Raw genomic sequence first — 20117 nt, 5'->3', positions numbered from 1 at the left:
AGCCAGTATTTGGCTAACGGGGCACCATTTCCCACTCAAGACTATTAGCTGAATAACTAAGATTCTTATGGCCAGAAAAAGAATATATGTTCTAACAGTACATTTTTGTAAAGTCAGAGAGAAAGACTGAGTCACTGGATCAGGACATGACTGAATTCCTCTGGGACAAAAGATAGTGGTTAATATCCTGAGTTCTCACACAGATCCCTGGGTTCAAATCCCAGCTTCTCCACTTCTAAGCTGTGTGACTGCTTAACCTCTCCATAATTTGGTTTTCTAAGCTGTAGTATGACACAAATAGTATCTGTTGCAGGGTTACTCTAAGGACTCAGTGAGATAATATAAAGACATTTAGAACAGTGTCTGACACACAGTTTGAACATAACAGGTAAGGCTGCATTCTGACCATCTTTTGTAGAATAAAACACTGACTGTTGCTTTTCCCATGTGTGACCAGTTAAAACATTTCAACAGTAATCTTTCCCCCATTAAATTAATATAAAAATAACAGTGACAGATAATGCTTAATTTCTTGATTTACTGTGGGCATTTAAGTCAACATAATAGCATGCTTTTCAAAGAAAACAATGGACGTATTTCTAGGCACACAGATTGCATATTTTTTAAACTTTATTCTAACTCAAATAAAGTAGAACCACCTCAGGTATAGTTATTGATGATGAAAAGAATTTGAGACTGTGTGGGTACTCAGCTTCTTTAAACACTTGATAAGAGAAATAAAACGTATAAAACCACAGAATTATATATGTAAAACATCCCAGTTAGTGAAGTTATGTTTCTAGGAAGGAATCCTATTTTCAAACATCACTAGCTTCTAAGTATTACCTTATATAGTGGTATTTCCTAGTTACTAAACGTTTATAGCATTGTGCTTGTGGTATCCTGGCACTGATTTAAGAAGACATTTTGGTCATTACTATCTCTTGCTGTTTGCCTATAGTGAGCTTTCACATAATTAGGGCTGAATACAAGACACTTTTAAAATTAAACCAAGCCTCTGGGAAAGAATCATGGAAATAGACAGTTAAAGGACACCCAGACAATTAGCAAGCATGATAAAGTTAAAAACTGAAGATAGGAAAGTAGGTTAAGAGCTTTTCTCTCTCTTTCCAACATGATTTGTTAATACAGAAGGATAGCCATTAGCTTTATTTTACATAGGAAAGAGATATAGAGGCACTCCACTTTTCAGTCAATAAATAAATCCCTTTGCTATTTTCCAATGGATTTTTCTCTCTTTTAAGCACACAATTCTGAAATAATTCTCCATTTGATTGATTTTTAAAACAAGCCTGAAAATACTTTATGCTTTCTGGAATCACAACAGTGTAACAATGGACTAATAAAGATTTAAATGTTAAAAATGTGAGAGAATTTTACCCCAGCAGGGTAATTGCTTTTTTAGAAAAAGAAAAAGAAAAACAAAAAAAAACATGCAAAAGTACTGATTATTTGTAATCATTTACCAAAAAGAAATCTGAGAAATAGTGAAAAATACTAAAATTTAGCTGATGATTAAATATTATGGAATTAATGCATCATGATTTTCTCTAGTGGTATATTATTTTATACAGTTTTCCTACTGGCATTCTTTCCTTCCATTAAAATTACATCCTTATGTGCCTGTCTTCTTTAGTAGACAAAAAGCCTCTGAAAGCTTGTGACTTGGCTTCATTCTTTTTCATATCTAAAACGCCTAACCGTCCCTGAAAACATACTCAGCACTCAATAAATATTTACTGAATGAGTGAGTTCATGTGTGTAATCTCACATCTTTTAGAAAAAACACTATGATTTATTTATTTGTACTTATATAACATTAACAGGATAACAAAAGAAAGTGAAAAGGGAATTTAATATTTATCACATATTGGCTATGTGTCAGGCACTTTTCCTATATCATCTTATTATAACATTCTTAAGGGGACAGATATTACCTTCTCAAATTTTACAGATTAGCTTCAAAGAGGCTGAATATCTCTCCTCAAATCAAGTTAAAAGACTTAAGGTTCTGACTTTTCTGAGATTATGTCTGAGTCATTTTCCCACCATAAAGTTGCACCCAATTGCTTTGCCTTAGCATTGTTAGGGTTTTGTTGTAAATACAAATCAGATCTCTGAGTAAAACAGAGAGATAAACGGTAATATTGTACTTCTTTTCATTATACATTGATCTTTCTTTTTGAAAATTAAGACCTCTTCCCTTTTTTCCTTTACTTTTTATTATAAAATAAAACAAATGCAGAAAACTAGAGAAAACAGTGATTTATCATGAACCAAACAACCTTGAAATCACCACCCAGGACAAGAAATAGAACTTGGCCACCCACCCAAGAAGCCCATCCACGTGTATAGTCCCAATCACAGCCCCCTCCCACCCTCCAAAATAACAGCTCTGCTGCCTTTCGTAGTAGTTGCTTCCCTAAATTTTTCTATAGTTCCATCACAACTGTGCATCCCTAGATTGTATAGTTTGCTCTGTCCAAACCTCCATTTTCAGAACGTTTCTTAATTTACAAATTCTCCTTCATCCCATTCTTTTCCTTACTATTTATCTGTTAAAGAGCCTGGCTAGCAGGCCTGACAGTTCTCCAACACTGGATTTTGCTCATCACACGCTCCAGGTGCAAGTTCATCGTATTCCTCCACCCTCTGTATTTGAATACCTATGGATGCCAACAGCTAGATGCATTCATTGAATGGGAGTGGTAAAATCGTTATTTTCTAATTGTATCCTTATCTTTTCATGTATTAGCTTTAATAATTTTATAAGGACACTCTTTTCCTCCTCTACTATTTGGTTATACATTGGTTCAGATAATATAGGAAAAGCTTGATTCTTTCCTTTTACTCACCCAGGTTTCAAGGTAATGAATTGGGTCCCTATGAGCTTCAGTGGGTAATGATTTCTTATATTATTATGAACTTAAATTTAAACTTCTATTAAGTTTGAACTCATTGAAATTCTTATGCTTTTCTGAAGCCCATCTTGGCTTTTTTCAAGTTGACTCATATTTTTTAATATTACCCTGGTTCTCTTTGACAGTTTCCCTACTGTCTGGTATGTTAAATTGTTCCAGGCCCTTAACATGTATTTCCTGTCACAAACCTGGGAACAGCATTTTTCCTCTTCAAATGACTGCAGAGCTCCCACTACTGTGTTGTGCAAATCCCATCTCAGTTTCAGCTGCTCTTCCAGCAAATACCTGTTGGTTATGCGGCAGGTCTACCTGTCCTCAGGTCTATCAGATGACCTTGTTTCCCATTACTTCCTTCCTTTGACGTACATGGAAGTTCACAAAACACAAGTCTTGCAGTTGTCACAGGTCAGTCCAAACTACTTATCTTTTAGGTTCAAGGGACAGTTTTCCTGTAAAAGTTGTCCAATGTGTTTTTCATTTTGCTCTCTATTTGCTCTGCTTTTTATATGCAAAAACCAAACTATCACTGTCTTCTCAGAGTCAAGTTCCCTTTCCTTTTGAAAATTATGTCAACTTCAATTTTCTTGTATCAAGATATATGATATCCTTTCCATTAACTACACAAGGATCAATTTAATAGTGCTTACTCAGAAAATTTTTGGTTGCAATTTTTGTTCTTTGGTGAACACAGTAAAAAAAGCTACTTACCACAGAGCTAAAATTCAAAATTAATCCTCTTTCAAAACACTGACTCAATCTTTTATTAATTATACCTATAGAGACAGTGCTAATTTTCCATCTCTATACAATAGGGCTTGAAAGGAAATGTGCACTGCTGTTACACCAAGCAGTGCGATTTGGCAAAAGCAAAAAAAAAAAAAAAAAAAAAGCTACATACAAGAAAGTAAACGTGTCATTCTTTCTTAATGTCATTACCCAGAGAGATATATTTCAACTATTCTGATGAAGACAGCATTGATTACAAAGGCAATGACATTTAAATAGTTTTTATAGGGCTGTGAAACAAGAGCCATCCCAAAAGATCCACAATATATATCTCCCCCAAATTTTTTAAACTACATAAAAACAAGCATTACAGTAAACAGAATTAATACAAGTATGTATATATGTTATTTTAAATGGCATAAAATCTTATTTCTAAATACATGCCTCTGTATGTCAGATTAAGCTATCTACACTAAATTAGTTTCGTTGTAGGAAATATAGGGGAAAAAACCATCTGGTTGTTGGAAATTGTGTATAAAAATCAAGATTAAGGGGCTTCCCTGGTGGCGCAGTCCGCCTGCCGATGCAGGGGACACGGGTTCGTGCCCCGGTCCGGGAAGATCCCACATGCCGCAGAGCGGCTGGGCCCGTGAGCCATGGCCGCTGAGCCTGCGCGTCCGGAGCCTGTGCTCCGCAACGGGAGAGGCCATAACAGTGAGAGGCCCGCGTACCGCAAAAAAAAAAAAAAAAAAAATCAAGATTAAGCATAATGTTCATAAAATTTCTTCATTCATTCATATTTATGAAGTGCCTACTTTGTGCCATGCATGCATCTAGCCCTAGGAATAAAATGGTTACAACAATAAAAAAAAACCCTCCTCCTAAATTAGGCTTAAATTATAGATGAGGGTAGCTAATCAAATGAGATAAACAAAACATTTAGTATAATAAACTGTGAGAAGTTCTATGAAGAAAAGGCAGGGCAGAGATATGGAGAATAACTGATAACGAGAGGTTTAGGATAGGGTTGAAATTTTACTCAGGTTATATTTGTTTATAATTTTCTATTATTATGAAAAGTATTTATAGGAATCATCCTTGTATCCATGTATTTACATGTGTCATATTTTTTTCTGTAAAATTAGGTAGGGGCCTATACATTTTCAAGGACTTTTTCTATAGGGTCAAACTGACATTTAGAAAAGTTTCAACAATTACAGAGTCTTTGGAGTCGAATGTTGGAAAGCTTTCCCCCATAACAATATTATTAAATAATTCACTAATATTTTTCTAGGAACTCTGATTTAAGTTATTTTTACCTTTTATAAATCTAAACCTATTTGGATTTAATTTTGTTGTAAACTGATAACAATGCATTTTACTCAATTATTTTATTTGGTTAATATTACCTACTGTATAACTCATCTTTTTATATATAGTTTATATTTTTGGTTTTTGTAGTCAGTGGTATTTTTTTCTATTAAATATCCTCAATCACAGTTGTTAACATATAGGAAAGTTCCTGATATATTTTAATATATTTTTCTTATAATAAACTCTCTTAATTAACTTTGCAGGTAATGCTATCATTTATCAGTTAGTTCAATTAGCTCTTTCAGGCAGATAAATATCTTCTGCAAAAAAATAATTTAGCCTCTTCTCACCCCAAATATATTCTAGCTATAACTCTGTGCTTGATTATGCTGACTGACCCAACAACAGAATGATTGTCTCTATTCAATCCCTGTGGATGAGGTATCCAGCCTCAAAAGTGAACTAACTTGGCTGATGGAATTCTCTCCCTCTCAAGGCAAATCTTTCTAACTACAGCTTTAATTCTTAAATGTCCAAGCAAAACTCTGTCTTCCATGCATTGTTTTTAGTATCATATTTATGTGTAAAAATATTAGTTCAAGAAGTCTTAACTTGGGGTCCGAAAATAAATGTGCTTGAAGAGAACCACAAACCTCTTAAAATCACAAACAAAAATTTTGTGAATACATGTACTTTTCCAGGCTGAGAATCCACAGATTTCATCTGATTCTTAAAGTATTCTCTGAGCCTGGAAGCCTAAGTGTCACTAACATAAATGGATAGCCAATGAATGATTAGTATAATCAATAATTAAGTTAATAGGATTCTGGGGTTATTTATATTATTCAATATATGTACAACCATAACTAGGTAATTTTAGCACATATGTCTGCTATTTTATATATTTAAAAAAATACATCTGAATCCTGGACAATATATCTGTTTCTAATCTTCATCCTAATTCATTTACATGATTTTCCAAGACAAATACCAGATTTATTGCTCAGAACAAAGATTATTTTTAAAAATAATTATTTAAACAATGAATGACTCTTCTACAAAAAAAATAAGGAATACTCGTTCTCCCTATAAATATTACTCATATAACCTTCAATATTCATTTTCTCAGCCTCTGTTCATGTCTCTCAAACAACCAAGATTGTATAATTTTTCATAAAGTATACTCTCTTTAAAAACTAACATAGGGCAGTAAGTGACATCTGCTCTAAAATGATGTAAAAAAGAATTTTTCCTTAAATTATATTTCTAAATAACCATTTTTCATAGACTATGAAATTTGACAATAAATAATAAATAGGTGATGGGGATTAAGAGGTACACACTTCCAATTATAAAATAAATAAGTCATGGGAATGTAATATACAGCATGGGGAATATACCCAATAATACTGTAATAACTTTGTATAGTGATGATAACTAGATTAATCATGGTGATCATTTCATAATGTATAAAAATATTGGCTTACTTCGTGGTACCCCTGAAAACTAATATAATATTATAAGTCAATTACACTCCAATGGAAAAAAAATTGACCATAAAAAGGAAAATGAAAGAAATTAGCAAGTTATGAATCATCTTATTTGACTCATATATAACATTTAACTGATTTGAAATAAGATCCCAAATGGCTTATGCCATTTTCTGATGAAAATAAAGAGTAATGGGAAGGATTAATGGCAACTCAGTGTCATCAGAATTTTCCCTAAAAGCTATTTCTCAATGTTCAACACCATAGCATTCTATACCAATTTAGAAGATAATACTGTTATATCTTGAAAATTTTGCAGATAGAAGATGTATTAGGTGTTTTCCAATGCTAATTCCCTCATGAGTGAACTTATTTCACAGAGCACACACAAACACGGCCACTACACATCAGGGCTTCTGCTGCCCAGACTTCCCTGAAGATAAAAAGAAAACAGAACAGCATATCATTTACATGGCCCTGCCTTCACTGACACATTTGCTAAAGGAATTCTGAAGACTGTCAAGCGTCTACTTAGTATTCTCCTTTCTTAAATAGTTCACACTCCTTAATTCTGCTCCAATTTTACTTTCATAATTTTAGCTAACACTTACATAGCATTAAGAAGCAAAGTATACTATTTCTAAGCACTACATATCTAGACACTATATATTCATAATACAAATATAAAATATGTATCTTCCCAACAACCCAATAAGATATATATATATTCTTTTCCTCGTTTTATAATTAAGGAAACTGAGGCCCAGATACTAAGGTGGTGGACTGGGATTCTGACCCAAACAGGCTGGCTCCAGAATCTGTGTTCTTAACAAAACGATATGTCACCTCAAAACATACCCATAATCTTTTTTTAACAAGTAAAATAGCATTAAAGGATTATAAGAAGATTATAAGCTCCCTTCCTTTCACTCTACATGCCCACTTCTTAAACACCGTAATTTTTTCTTTTGACATTAAATTCACATTTCAAAGAGAAACTGATACATCAACTTTAAACCCTGCTAATTTCCAGTTATGGCAGATGAGGATTTAGCTTTCTTAGGACACCCAACCCTCATCTACCTTTCTCTTTCCTCCCAGAATAACTGGACCATAATCTTTGTTTAAATCAGTCAACCTTGTTTACTTTAAAATGGCCAGGTAAGTGTTATTCACTGCTGATCCAAGCATTGTAATTTTTTTCCCTTTTTTACACACCTTCAAATCATCCTGGAGTTGATAAAGATCTTTTGTTTATTTGTTTCTATTTAATGTACTCAATAGGTGTTCATATGAAAGTCATAGATATCTTGTTCCAAAGGATCTGTGGACCACCTATTAACACTACTTTTCAACTGCTGATTATTCATTTTCTCTCCCATGAAGGCCTTTCTCCAGAGGCCTCTGCTTTCTGGTCCCTGTCTAGACTGGTTTCCTTCAAGACCAGCTAGCTACTCAGGAGTACTCCTGGGACTTTCTTTCAAGGTTCTTCTTTGTGAGATCCCATATCCCCTCTTCCGTTTTCACGCTATTTGGTGTGATTCCTTGTTCTGCTGAAGCACATGATCCAATAACTTTGTAAGAAAGGATACATGGGTGGTTAATATTAGAGTTCTTGAATTCTAATTGGCTTTCTTTAATCTTCATATTATGGCAGGGTATACAGCTCTTTTAGATGTCACTTTCTTTCAGAATTTTGTAGACTTTGTCACACTATCATTTAGCTTACAGTATTTTCTCACTTCTTGAGAAATACTGTAAACTTATAACTTTCTCTTAGGAAAGCTTTAGGGTTTTGTTTTCTTTTGCTTTTTTCTGATTCAGAGGTGTTCTGAGGTGTGTGAGGTTCCTGATGGGGTCTTTTCCTTTCTTGGAGCTGAGTGCTCTATGACTTTCTCAGAAAAGACGTTTCACTCCCTGCTATCTGGAAAATTTTGTTTAAAATGTCTCTGTTAATCCCATATGTCCATTTTCACACTATGTTCTCATCTTGAAACTCCTTTTATGGAGTTTGACCTTATAAATTATCCTTTATTTTGCTTATATTTTCTGTTTTCTCTTTTTCTTTTTGCCCTAATTCTGAGAGATTTCCTAGACTTTACATGCCAACTTACTACATCCTGGGTATTCTTTTCATAGCATATTGTTCTTACTGTACAGATAAAATATCTTTCTGAAGATATAACTTTTAGAGTATTTTTAAATAATGTTGAGTTTCCCCTTATCCCAAATGCTTCTTTGTTCTCAGCACTTTCTTTTGCTGTTTGACTTAGTTTTTCTCTTTTATGATAAAGACTTTTCTCAAAAGTCCTGTAATCTTTTGCTTTTAGATCATATCAGATGATGTAATACCAAAATATACATACAGTCTCTGTGTACAAATGTGAGGCTTTTTGCAAGGTCATTAAGTAATAAATAAGAATTTTTATTGGAAGACACTGAAGTGTCTCATCTCCCATTGGAGGTATTTTTTCCCCAGTGTCCTGCCTGGGGAGAACTGACCAGGCTCCAAGCATTCTGATGTCAGATTAAGAGTTCTAATGATGAAAAATCTGAAAGAGAAATTAAGGAAACACTCCCATTGAACATTACAACAAAAAGAATAAAATACCTAGGAATAAACCTACCTATGGAGACAAAAGACCTGTATGCAGAAAACTATAAGACACTGATGAAAGAAATTAAAGATGATACAAACAGATGGACACTTGGACTGTCCATCAGTTCTTGGACTGGAAGAATCAATATTGTGAAAATGACTATACTATCCAAAGCAATCTACAGATTCAATGCAATCCCTATCAAACTACCAATGGCATTTTCCACAGAACTAGGACAAAAAATTTCACAATTTGTATGGAAACACAAAAGACGCCAAATAGACAAAGCAATCTTGAGAAAGAAAAACGGAGCTGGAGGAATCAGGCTTCCTGACTTCAGACAATACTACAAAGCTACAGTAATTAAGATAGTATGGTACTGGCACAAAAACAGAAATATAGATCAATGGAACAGAATAGAAAGCCCGAGATAAACCCATGCACATATGGTCACCTTATTTTGATAAAGGAGGCAAGAATATACAATGGAGAAAGGACAGCCTCTTCAATAAGTGGTGCTGGGAAAACTGGACAGCTACATGTAAAAGAATGAAATTAGAACACTCCCTAACACCATACACAAAAATAAACTCAAAATGAATTAAAGACCTAAATATAAGGCCTAAATGAATTAAAGACTATAAAACTCTTACAGGAAAACACAGGCAGAACACACTATGACATAAATCACAGCAAGATCCTTTTTGATCCACCTCCTACAGAAATGGAAATAAAAACAAAAATAAACAAATGGGACCTAATGAAACTTAAAAGCTTTTCACAGCAACGGAAACCGGAAACAAGACAAAAAGACCACCCTCAGAATGGGAGAAAATATTTGCAAATGAAGCAACTGATAAAGGATTAATCTCCAAAATTTACCAGCAGCTCATGCAGCTCAATATCAAAAAAACAACCAACCCAATCCAAAAATGGGCAGAAGACCTAAACAGACATTTCTCCAAAGAAGATTTACAGATTGCCAACAAACACATGAAAGAATGCTCAACATCACTAATCATTAGAGAAATGCAAATCAAAACTACAATGAGCTATCATCTCACACCAGTCAGAATGCCATCATCAAAAAATCTACAAACAGGGCTTCCCTGGTGGCGCAAATGTTGAGAGTCCGCCTGCCGATGCAGGGGACATGGGTTTGTGCCCCGGTCCGGGAAGATCCCACATACCGCGGAGCAGCTGGGCCCGTGAGCCATGGCCGCTGAGCCTGCACGTCCAGAGCCTGTGCTCCTCAATGGGAGAGACCACAACAGTGAGAGGCCCAGGTAGCGCAAAAAAAAAAAAAAAAAAAATCTACAAACAATAAATGCTGGAGAGGATGTGGAGAAAAGGGAACCCTCTTGCACTGTTGGTGGGAATGTAAATTGATACAGTCACTATGGAGAACAGTATGGAGGTTCCTTAAAACACTAAATGTAGAACTACCATATGACCCAGCAATCCCACTACTGGGCATATACCCTGAGAAAACCATAATTCAAAAACAGTCATGTACCACAATGTTCATTGCAGCTCTATTTACAATAGCCAGGACATGGAATGGAAGCAACCTAAGTGTCCATCGACAGATGAATGGATAAAGAGGATATGGCACATATATACAATGGAATATTACTCAGCCATAAAAAGAAATGAAATTGAGTTATTTGTAGTGAGGTGGATGGACCTAGAGTCTGTCCTACAGAGTGAAGTAAGTCAGAAAGAGAAAAACAAATACTGTATGATAACACATGTATATGGAATCTAAAAAAAAAAAAAGAAAACATTATGAAGAACCTAGGGGAAGGACAGGAATAAAGATGCAGACGTAGAGAATGGACTTGAGGACACGGGGAGGGGGAAGGGTAAGCTGGGACAAAGTGAGAGAGTGGCATGGACATATATACACTACCAAATGTAAAACAGATATCTAGTGGGAAGCATCCACATAGCACAGGAAGATCAGCTTGGTGCTTTGTGACCACCTAGAGGAATGCAATAGGGAGGGTGGGAGGGAGACGCAAGAGGGAGAAGATATGGGGATATATGTATATGTATAGCTGATTCACTTTTTTATACAGCAGAAACTAACACACCATTGTAAAGCAATTATACTCCAATAAAGATGTTAAAAAAAAGAGTTCTGTACTCACTAAGAGACCCTTACTTAATCCTCCTAGTTTCAGCCTGGCTTTCCTGGAAACTCTCTCTTAACTGCTCCCTTCATTTCCTGAACACTTCTGCAGTTCAATGGTGAAGGATTGTATAAGTAGAATAATTTCTCCATTAGCTTTTTTTTCCAAAATGTTTTATTTTCCAAAATGTTTTTGAGATCTCTTGTTCTCTGCTTTCTCCTCTTTCTTCGAGTTGTCTATGTATTTTTGTGGTTTTTTCACATTATTTTGGGATGGTTTCGGGAGGGAGGAAGAATAAATGATAAGGTCTAACATACTGTTTTCCCACAGGTGTGGAGAATTATTTATATCGGCAGCCTCGTTTCTTTTTAGGTAAAAGAGTTGGAGTGACAGAATCAAGATTCCAAAGAGCTGAACTCCTGGCCCAGTTCTTACTATCTATCTATGTCACCAGGTTTATGCTGCTTAACCTCCCTGCAGTTTCATTTAGTCCTCTGTATATTGGGCAGGAAAATGTAATAGTTGGGACATGTACTTGCAGGTGGCAACAGGAGGGGATGCCAACTATTGCTGTAAGGGAAGAAACAGCTTTCTTTATCTGGATTTATTAATGTAAAGAATAAATGTGGCACACTCTGGTTGGAGACTAATTCTTTGCCCATTCATTCAGTAATATTTTTTAAAAGTCTGTTATGTTGACCCAGAAATTTCACTTCTAAGATAAATGAAAATACACCTCTGCACAAAAAATATATAACAGTGTTCATACCAGCAGTATTCATAAAACCGAAAGCTAAAAGTAATCCGGATATCCATCAACTGATGAATGGATAAAATTTGGTATATGCATATCAAAACAAAGTACTGAAACATGCTGCAACACAGACGAAACTTGAAAACATTATACTAAGGGAAAGAAGCCAATAACAAAAGGTTACATATTGTATGATTCCACTGATATGAAATTTCCAGAATAAAAAAAGAATTCTATAGAGCCAGAAAGTAGATTAGTGGTTGGACAGAGCTGTGAGGGGAGGAAGGGAAGGAGAAAGACAAAAGTGAGCGCTAATTGGTATGGAGTTCCTTCTTAGAGTGATAACATTTTCTAAAATGGATTGTGGTAATGGTTGCACAACTCTGTGAGCATACTAGAAAGCAATCATTCCCTTTAAATGAGTGAACCGTAACGGTAGGTAAATAATATCTCAAAAAAACTGTAAAAAAAATAAAGCATCTGAGAAAGCTTAGCAGGAAAAAAAAAGTCTATTATGTGCATTTTTATGGCATTAGGAATATAAAATTGAATAATACTGATGAGGTTGTGAGCTTGAATTCTAGTGGAGGGACATACATAAAATATAAATTCTGATGAAACAAGAGGCCCAGAGAGAAAATCAAATGGGGGGTGGTGGAGGTGAAGGTGATCACAATGATTAAACTGAAATCCAGATGACAAGGAGAAACAAGCTATGATGCAGAATGACAAAAAGTGAAAGGAGAATTTCAGGCAGTGGGGTTAAATGTCACATCAAACTCTCTGTGGCAGGAGAGAACTTCAGCTGGTTCTAGGAGCTGAAAATTTACCCTGGTGGCTGACGACAGGGAGGAGGCGAGTGGTGTGTGATGAGGTTGCCCACATAGGTTGAAATTATGCAAGGTCCTGTAGCTCATGTAAGGTTTGTCAAATGTATTCAAGAGTAATGGGAAGGCGGCCTCAAAGGACTGTAAGCAGTGCAATAACATCATTAGACACTGGATAACAGGACATGACATAAGATCTCTCTTACCACTCTATGTACTCTGTGATGAATAGAACGGAGGACAATTTTGACTTTCCGTCCTAAAACTGCCTGTGAATATCTAAACAGGAACATCAGCACTGGTGAACCCACGTCACTTATACTTTTAAGATGTGTCTCAATTGATAGCAGTATTAATTGGTAAAATCAACAGGTACAGAATATAATGAAGAAAAGTCATGCACAAAGATGTTTGCTGCACCACTGTTTACAATACTGAAATACTGGAAACAAACCTGAACATATAAAATTTGTAAACAGTTGCTAACTCTATGTGTATGCAATTAGCCTTACTTCTTTAGAGTTATAAATAACATGTTGAAAATAAAAACAGGTCTATGTAAATAAGATTGTTAAATTGTTAATCTGAGGCATGCATAATTTTGCTACCTTGCTTTAACTGAGTGGTCAATTATTAGGTCAAACGGTTGAAGAATATTACGAGGAAATTAATGAATAAACTTGAAAAGGGTCACAAAATCAATTTTTTTTTTTTTTTTTTTTTTTGCGGTACGCGGGTGTCTCACTGCTGTGGCCTCTCCCGTTGCGGAGCACAGGCTCCGGACGCGCAGGCCCAGCGGCCATGGCTCACGGGCCCAGCCGGTCTGCGGCATGTGGGATCTTCCCGGACCGGGGCACGAACCCGTGTCCCCTGCATCGGCAGGAGGACTCTCAACCACTGCGCCACCAGGGAAGCCCCACAAAATCAATTTTTATCACTCAAACTTGGGTGAAGTGTGTCAGATAAATGAGCATTTATCAGATGTCCCTTGTATACAGATGTCCCTTGAACAGTTTCTCTCTCTCTCTCTCTCTCTCTCTCACGCGCGCGCGCACACACGCACACACACACACACATACACAGAATTAATAGAGCCATGAGGTTTATTTTGCAAAAACAGAAAATTCCAGGATGAACCAGGAAGCACCGCCATTTTCCCCTGATTTTTTTTTTTTTTTGGTGGAGGGGGAAATAATGCTAAGTTGTGCATTAAGATGCCTTCACACACACACACAAAAAAAATTATTTTTAGAAGAAAATGTAAGTGAAAATAGTTTTTTATCCTAGTGTATGCAGAATTTTTCTTATTACCACTACCTCTCGTCCTAAAATATATGGTGTCAGCCTAATTCATAGTTTGCTACTTCTTTGCCCAACATGATAAAATGAAATTTGTCACAGACCCTGAACATGTTCAGTACTCTTCCTGCAGTGCTGATGGTCTGCCATAATTTGTATGATACTTACAAGAAACTCTATTGGAAAGTCTTCATCCTAAACCCAATTTTTGTCTCCAAGTAAGGGAGTGAATTATCTGCTAAACATAAGAATTACACTCAGGATAGCAAAATGCTCACATCAGGATCACAGATATATTTTGCTTGCCTCATACTCACTCGGGGACACAGGCTCATTGAGTGGAATAATGCAGAATTACAAATACTATTTAAATTGTTTCTGGTGTTGGTGTTATTTTGAGTTCTGGTTTTCGATCAAGCAGATATAGTTTAACTAGATTCTGTTAAATGACCCTATGATAACAGTGGTAAGTAATATATGGTTCCAATGCATTTGAAACTCTTTCATTATATTATTCACCATGCAAGTTCATAAATACAAGCCCACATAATTAAATATGAATTGGTAAAAGTGCTTCTGCCCAATGACTCAATTTACACCATGTCCCCAAAAGTAGGTTTTAAAGGCAAAGTTGCTCAGAAAAAAAATGGAAAATATCTTGTAATATTTTAATAGTATGATCACTATATCTATTAACTGCAATTAAATAATGAAATATTTAATAAAATTTAAAGTTTTATAGTTTACATGTATACTAAGAAAAAGTAACTGAATAAATTCATACCTCCGAATCTTTCAAATAGTTTCACTTTAATGGGGCCTAACAGTTGCTAGAGCCACTAAGAAGAACTGAATTGAATTTATAAGATATAAAAAGGTTCACCTAACAGGAAAAAAAGTAAATTCTTACGGTCAATTTTGGCTGTGTTGATATGGAAAGCAAATAAAATGAGCATTGCTGGGAGAATACAGTGTATTCAGCACAAAGGTAACATAGCAGTAGGCTAATTAGTCCTTAAACCCCAGAAGGTTGAACTGTCTTCTCAGGAGAAGCTCCTAGAAACAAGCGTTCTCTCTCTGACTAACTGTTCTATGGAGGAAGCTTCCCTTCACTAATGAACACATCAGTGATCTCTGACATCAGCACAGTTGTAGATGCAACATGAGGCGGAGACGGAAGCCCAGATACACCAGAATCTTCAGGAAGTGACTCCCATCTCTAGAGTCCTTGTGTACTTACGACACAATAAGCTTTTCACAGTTATTCACACTAATTGATGAAAAGCAGTGGAAGAAATAATGAGTCAAGATATAAAATCTCCTCCCTTACCAGAGGCAAGAGGTTTGCTGGCAATATATATGGAATGGGAGCATTATTTTTAAAAAAAGTACTTATGTAAGCATGATCCAACAAAATAATGTCAGAATCTCTGAAATGACAAATAATCTGTTGATAAATTCTTCTAAGGTAAATTACTCACGTAATAACAAACATCCACAAAAGTCCTCTAGCTATTCTTTCAATGTACTTGAATGATTATATCATAACTATGGATTGGCTATGAAAGTACAATGCTTGACCAGTGTCGCTTTTTTATTTAATGAATGAAAGGTAAAGTTTTAGCTAATAAATGTAAAATCACTGTTAGTAATCTCAAAATCATATTTAACCTTCAAATTAAATTATTTGTGTGTGTGTGTGTGTTGTTCACATGAAACTCAGTAAGACTGAGACCATGTCCTCACCACACAAAAATCAGTGTAATCTTATTTTTTAAGTAACTATATTTTCCCTAGTTTGGGTGATTATATACCATGGGATAAACAAAAACATACAATTTTTTTTTTTTACTAAATTCTCTAGCTCCCCCCCAGCTATTTCCAACAGTATTGATGGTATTTGACGCCTCTTTAGTCCCTGAAGGTTTCTAACATCATCCTCCCCTGAGAAGGAAGGGAAATACAGGACCTCTGCCCTACTTACACCAGAGGTAGGAGAAAACTACCCTCCAGACACAGCAATAGCACTCTTGGGCCCAGGCGGGTGAGAGCAACACTGAGCTAGCTCTCTGGGAGTCTCAGTGGGAGCACAGCCCTGCTGCCTGAGGGAAGGAGAAAGGAGCCTGACTTAGAAATCAATCATCCTGAGAAGGGACTAGACCGCTAGCCACAGCGTTAAAGTCCTGACATGCCCTGGAGTGGCGAACTCATGCTACACTCAGCAGTGTGGGGCTGACCAAAGAGCTGCCTGCAAAACTTAGCTGGCCCTGCAAAGGCTTAGGATAGTGAAGGAAAAAGCCCTGGGTATGTTTAATTTCTGGTATCTCCCCCGTTCTCCATGGAAATGTATTCTTAAGTGTCACTTTTTCAGCCACTAGATGATTACTGAGCTTACGTTTGGCATTTGTATGAAACATAGCAAAGCACTTCCCTGAAAGTGTCTTCACCAGGGAAGGGTCTGAGGTGAAGAGATCATGACTATAACATTTCTGTTGTGTGGGTGATTACTCCCATATGGCTTTTCCTTTAGGAAAAAAAAAAATACTGCCAGAATTGTCTTTCTTATTTTTGCTTTTTTCATTATGTTATCCTGACATGTTATAGATTTTGAGAAATCCTATATTGGTATTAAGATCATGTAAAGACATCAATGAAATACTAATAAGACTTAAACATATGCAAGCAAGTATTTATATTTCTTCCTTAGTTTGTCGTTTTAGAAAACCGGTGTATATAGTACTTGTGAGTTTTTAAATCTATTTTTTTCAGATTCCTTCCAGTTAAAAACCTAAATCATAGTAGCTGTTTAATTTATGTCTATCATTTCCTTTTTCCAATTATGCAAGGGAAAATCAAATATTCCAAACTGTTCCACAGTAGAGTTTGTTTAGGGTATTAGAGCACTCTTTAATCATCTCTCATTTCTTTAAAATGCATGATAAGATTAAACCATCAACTGATTTCAATTTCTTCCTCTGTTTAGTAACAATTTTTTTTGTTTTAAAGAGATATTTTGTCTCATATGATTCATTTGGGAAAATGTGGAGAATCTTTAATTTCATGAATTTCATTCATTCAAAAGATTTTGGCACAGTATGCCGATTTCTGAAAGGTGGCCCCATGGTTTTTATGTGGTAACTGATGAAAGTTTAATTATTTGATATAGTCTACCATTTTGAAAAAGTGTAGTCTCTTTTCACACTGTTCAAGAAATAAAAGTATCATAAGTAACCATTTAATTGAGTGTGAAATTAAATAAACAAAGTTTAGCATTTTATTTGCATGTAAATATTGAACTACATATATTTCTGGAAAGCTATGCTTACTTTTCTTATTAAGACTGAAGGCTGTTTCCATGTAAAGTTTTTTCATGAAAAAATTATAATATGGGTTGCAATAAATTTCCATTGAAGACTGAGGTACAGATAGTATTCTACATTTTATTTCAACCTTTAAAATTCTAAAGAACATGAAAATCTTATATACCTTAGAACAGGGTCGTTCATAAGTTTGTTTCTATAAGTAATGGAGGAAATATGTAGATCCTTTTCATATTAACATTTTTTCTATCAAACTCTTCATTTTCCATAGACTAAAATGTTGTTAGGTTTTATAAGTCCTCCATTGGACTTTGCTATGTGGTTTTGCAAGTAAGAACCTTACACATTCCACACTTCCTAAAATCCATTCACCCTATTCATAAATAATAGTGGCTACTTATTTCTGAGAATATATGTTGTGTATAGATATCTCAGAGAAGGTGAAGACAGTTAGTTGCTCCAAGGCTTTGTGTGGCAGGAGTATGGGTTTTCCATAGCTAATGTCATTCAGAACTGTGGACAGCTCCCATTAAGGCGTGGAGTTGAAGGCAATGTCCCTTAGCTTGTAAACATAACTCAAAGTAATGCTTCTTTTTATTGCTACATTCGTTGGCTGTTTAACAGCCGCCTATTAAAACTTCTTAGTTTGTGCACACACTGTTTTTCTTCTTTTTCCTTTCCGAACGATTTCAGCAATAAATGGATAGATAGATGTCACCCAGAGTTTTAATTTTGGTTTTTTTGTGGGGTTTTTTTTAAATTAAAAGCCCAGCCTTCTTCCGGCGCTAATATAACGTGACAGCAGGGTGTTCGCGCACTAATAAGAGGATCTACTTCACGACCTTCATTTGATAATCTCTAAACATGCTTATAACCGAATGAATACTTGGGCGACAAATAAGATCAGGAAATGTCTTAATTTTAATTCGCCGAAGCAGAGTTTCCTTGACAGCTGACAGCTCTCCTGCCCTTGTTCCCGAGTTGGGAAACGGGAAAGAAATTTCTGAAATAGACTAGTAGCCAAGGTCAAGAAAGGGTATTCCTGTGTTTCAGGAAGGGGGCTCTGGAAACGCCCCCTGTCTCCGTTTCGGGAACTCGAGGCTTCCTGTCACGCTCCTGCCCCACCTGGCAGCGCCAGCTCCACTGAAATCTCAAGTCAGGGACTCTCCAAGCGCAAATTACCAATCCTCAGCCTGCCAGCCACTATCCTGAAGCAAGGCACTGAGGATACCCAGCGACTATAAGCGTTTGAGAGACAGACTAATAACACTCCCCACAGGCGAGAGAGGCTGGACCGGCTGGGACCTGTGAGTCACTGTCTCCGGTCGCCCCATCCTCTCCTCAAACCCAGGGGCGCCTTCTTCCCCTCTGGGAGGGACCCACTTCTTGGGGGAGTAGCGCGAGGGAGGGTGGCACCCCCAAGACGACTTTCTGGCCACTTTCTTACACTCTCATCTCCGAAGGGAAAGTTTCCCTGCACAACTTAGCATCCTCCCATCCGGGGGTCACCGTGGCCTTCTTCCCCGACCTGGCCCCAAAGTTCCCGAGGCAAAGCAGGAGAACCTCCCCGGGGTGCCCGGGCAACAGGAACACATCAGACAACCTCCTCCTGGGTGGAAACTAGTTGTGGAAGAGTCGAGCCTGTCGCCCGAGTGCAAGCCTCCGGCGGCGCCGCCCGCCGCCAGCCCGGCACCCCCTCCCCGCGAGTCCCCGTGCGCCCCCTCCCAAGAGCGGGGAAGCGCGTTTAAGGGCGCGCCCGGAAGGGAGGGTGGGGCGGCGACAGGGAGTCCTCACCTGAAATCGCTGTAGGGGTGGATTATCCAGAAGCCTGCAGTTTTAACCCTTTCCTGCTCCTTCTCCACCGCCTTCTGGCTCCCAAACATGCGGAGGGAGAATTTGTTGACCCCGGGCTGCAGCATGGAGGTGAACTGCCGCTGCATGAAGCCGTACTGCCGCCGGGGCCCCTCGGCGTCCTCGAAGCCCCCGGCCGGCTCCTCGCCGCCGCCGCCGCCGCCGCCGTCCACCTTGAAGCACACGGAATTGCCCTGCTCCTTCCCGCCGGCCCCGCTGCCCCCCGGCGGGGTGCCCAGGCGCTTCTCGGCCGCGGCAGGCCCCGCGCCCGTCGCGGGCGCCTTGGTGGGGAAGACGCTGTTGCCATCGTCCCGGCTGTTGGACGACGAGTTGGGCTTGCCGCCTCCTTCCATGCCCGGGGGACGCGGCCGGCGACGGCGCGGGCTCCAGACTCGCCGGCCGCCCAGCGCCGGGGACACGAAGCGGAGGGGGCAGGGGCCCGATCCGGCGGCCGCCGAGCCCGGCTGCCCGTCGCGGCGGCGGCGGCGGCGGCGGCGGCTTCTGCTTCCCGCCCGCGCCGCTGCTCGCTGCGCGCTTGGCTCCCGCCGCCGCCGCTGCCCTCAGTGGCTGCGCTCCCCGCTCCGGCGCGCCAGGTGCTGAGGCTGAGGCTGTCCGAGCGAGGCGAGGCTCCGCTCAGCCCTCGCGCGCCAGCGCCTCCCGGCGGCTGCCCTCTGCTGGCTGGAAAGGGAGTCTCCCCGCCCGCACGCCGCACACTCTCCCTCCACTCTTGCTCCACTTCTGCCCAGCGTGACATTGAACTCAGGAGCCCTCGAGACATTTATTCGCACGTGTTGTGAGAGACTCGGTGTATGTTTGCATGAAAAAGGAGAGAGAGTCAGAAAAACAGAGGGAGAAAGAC

At 38.2% G+C, this 20117-nt stretch overlaps 1 protein-coding gene across 1 annotated transcript in view; it reads right to left on the bottom strand.

The window, feature by feature from the left end:
- Positions 1–19611, bottom strand: part of HCN1 (hyperpolarization activated cyclic nucleotide gated potassium channel 1) — a 369251-nt gene extending 349640 nt beyond the window's left edge. The window contains exon 1 of the mRNA XM_060007055.1: positions 19202–19611. Within this exon, the coding sequence (XP_059863038.1) occupies positions 19202–19611 (410 nt within the window). The remainder of the gene's footprint in view (positions 1–19201) is intronic.
- Between the last annotated feature and the right edge of the window lie 506 nt (positions 19612–20117).

This window comes from Delphinus delphis, chromosome 3, assembly GCF_949987515.2.
Source record: "Delphinus delphis chromosome 3, mDelDel1.2, whole genome shotgun sequence".
In the NCBI taxonomy this organism is placed as follows: Eukaryota; Metazoa; Chordata; class Mammalia; order Artiodactyla; family Delphinidae; genus Delphinus; species Delphinus delphis.
This window is presented reverse-complemented; position numbering and strand designations above follow the sequence as displayed.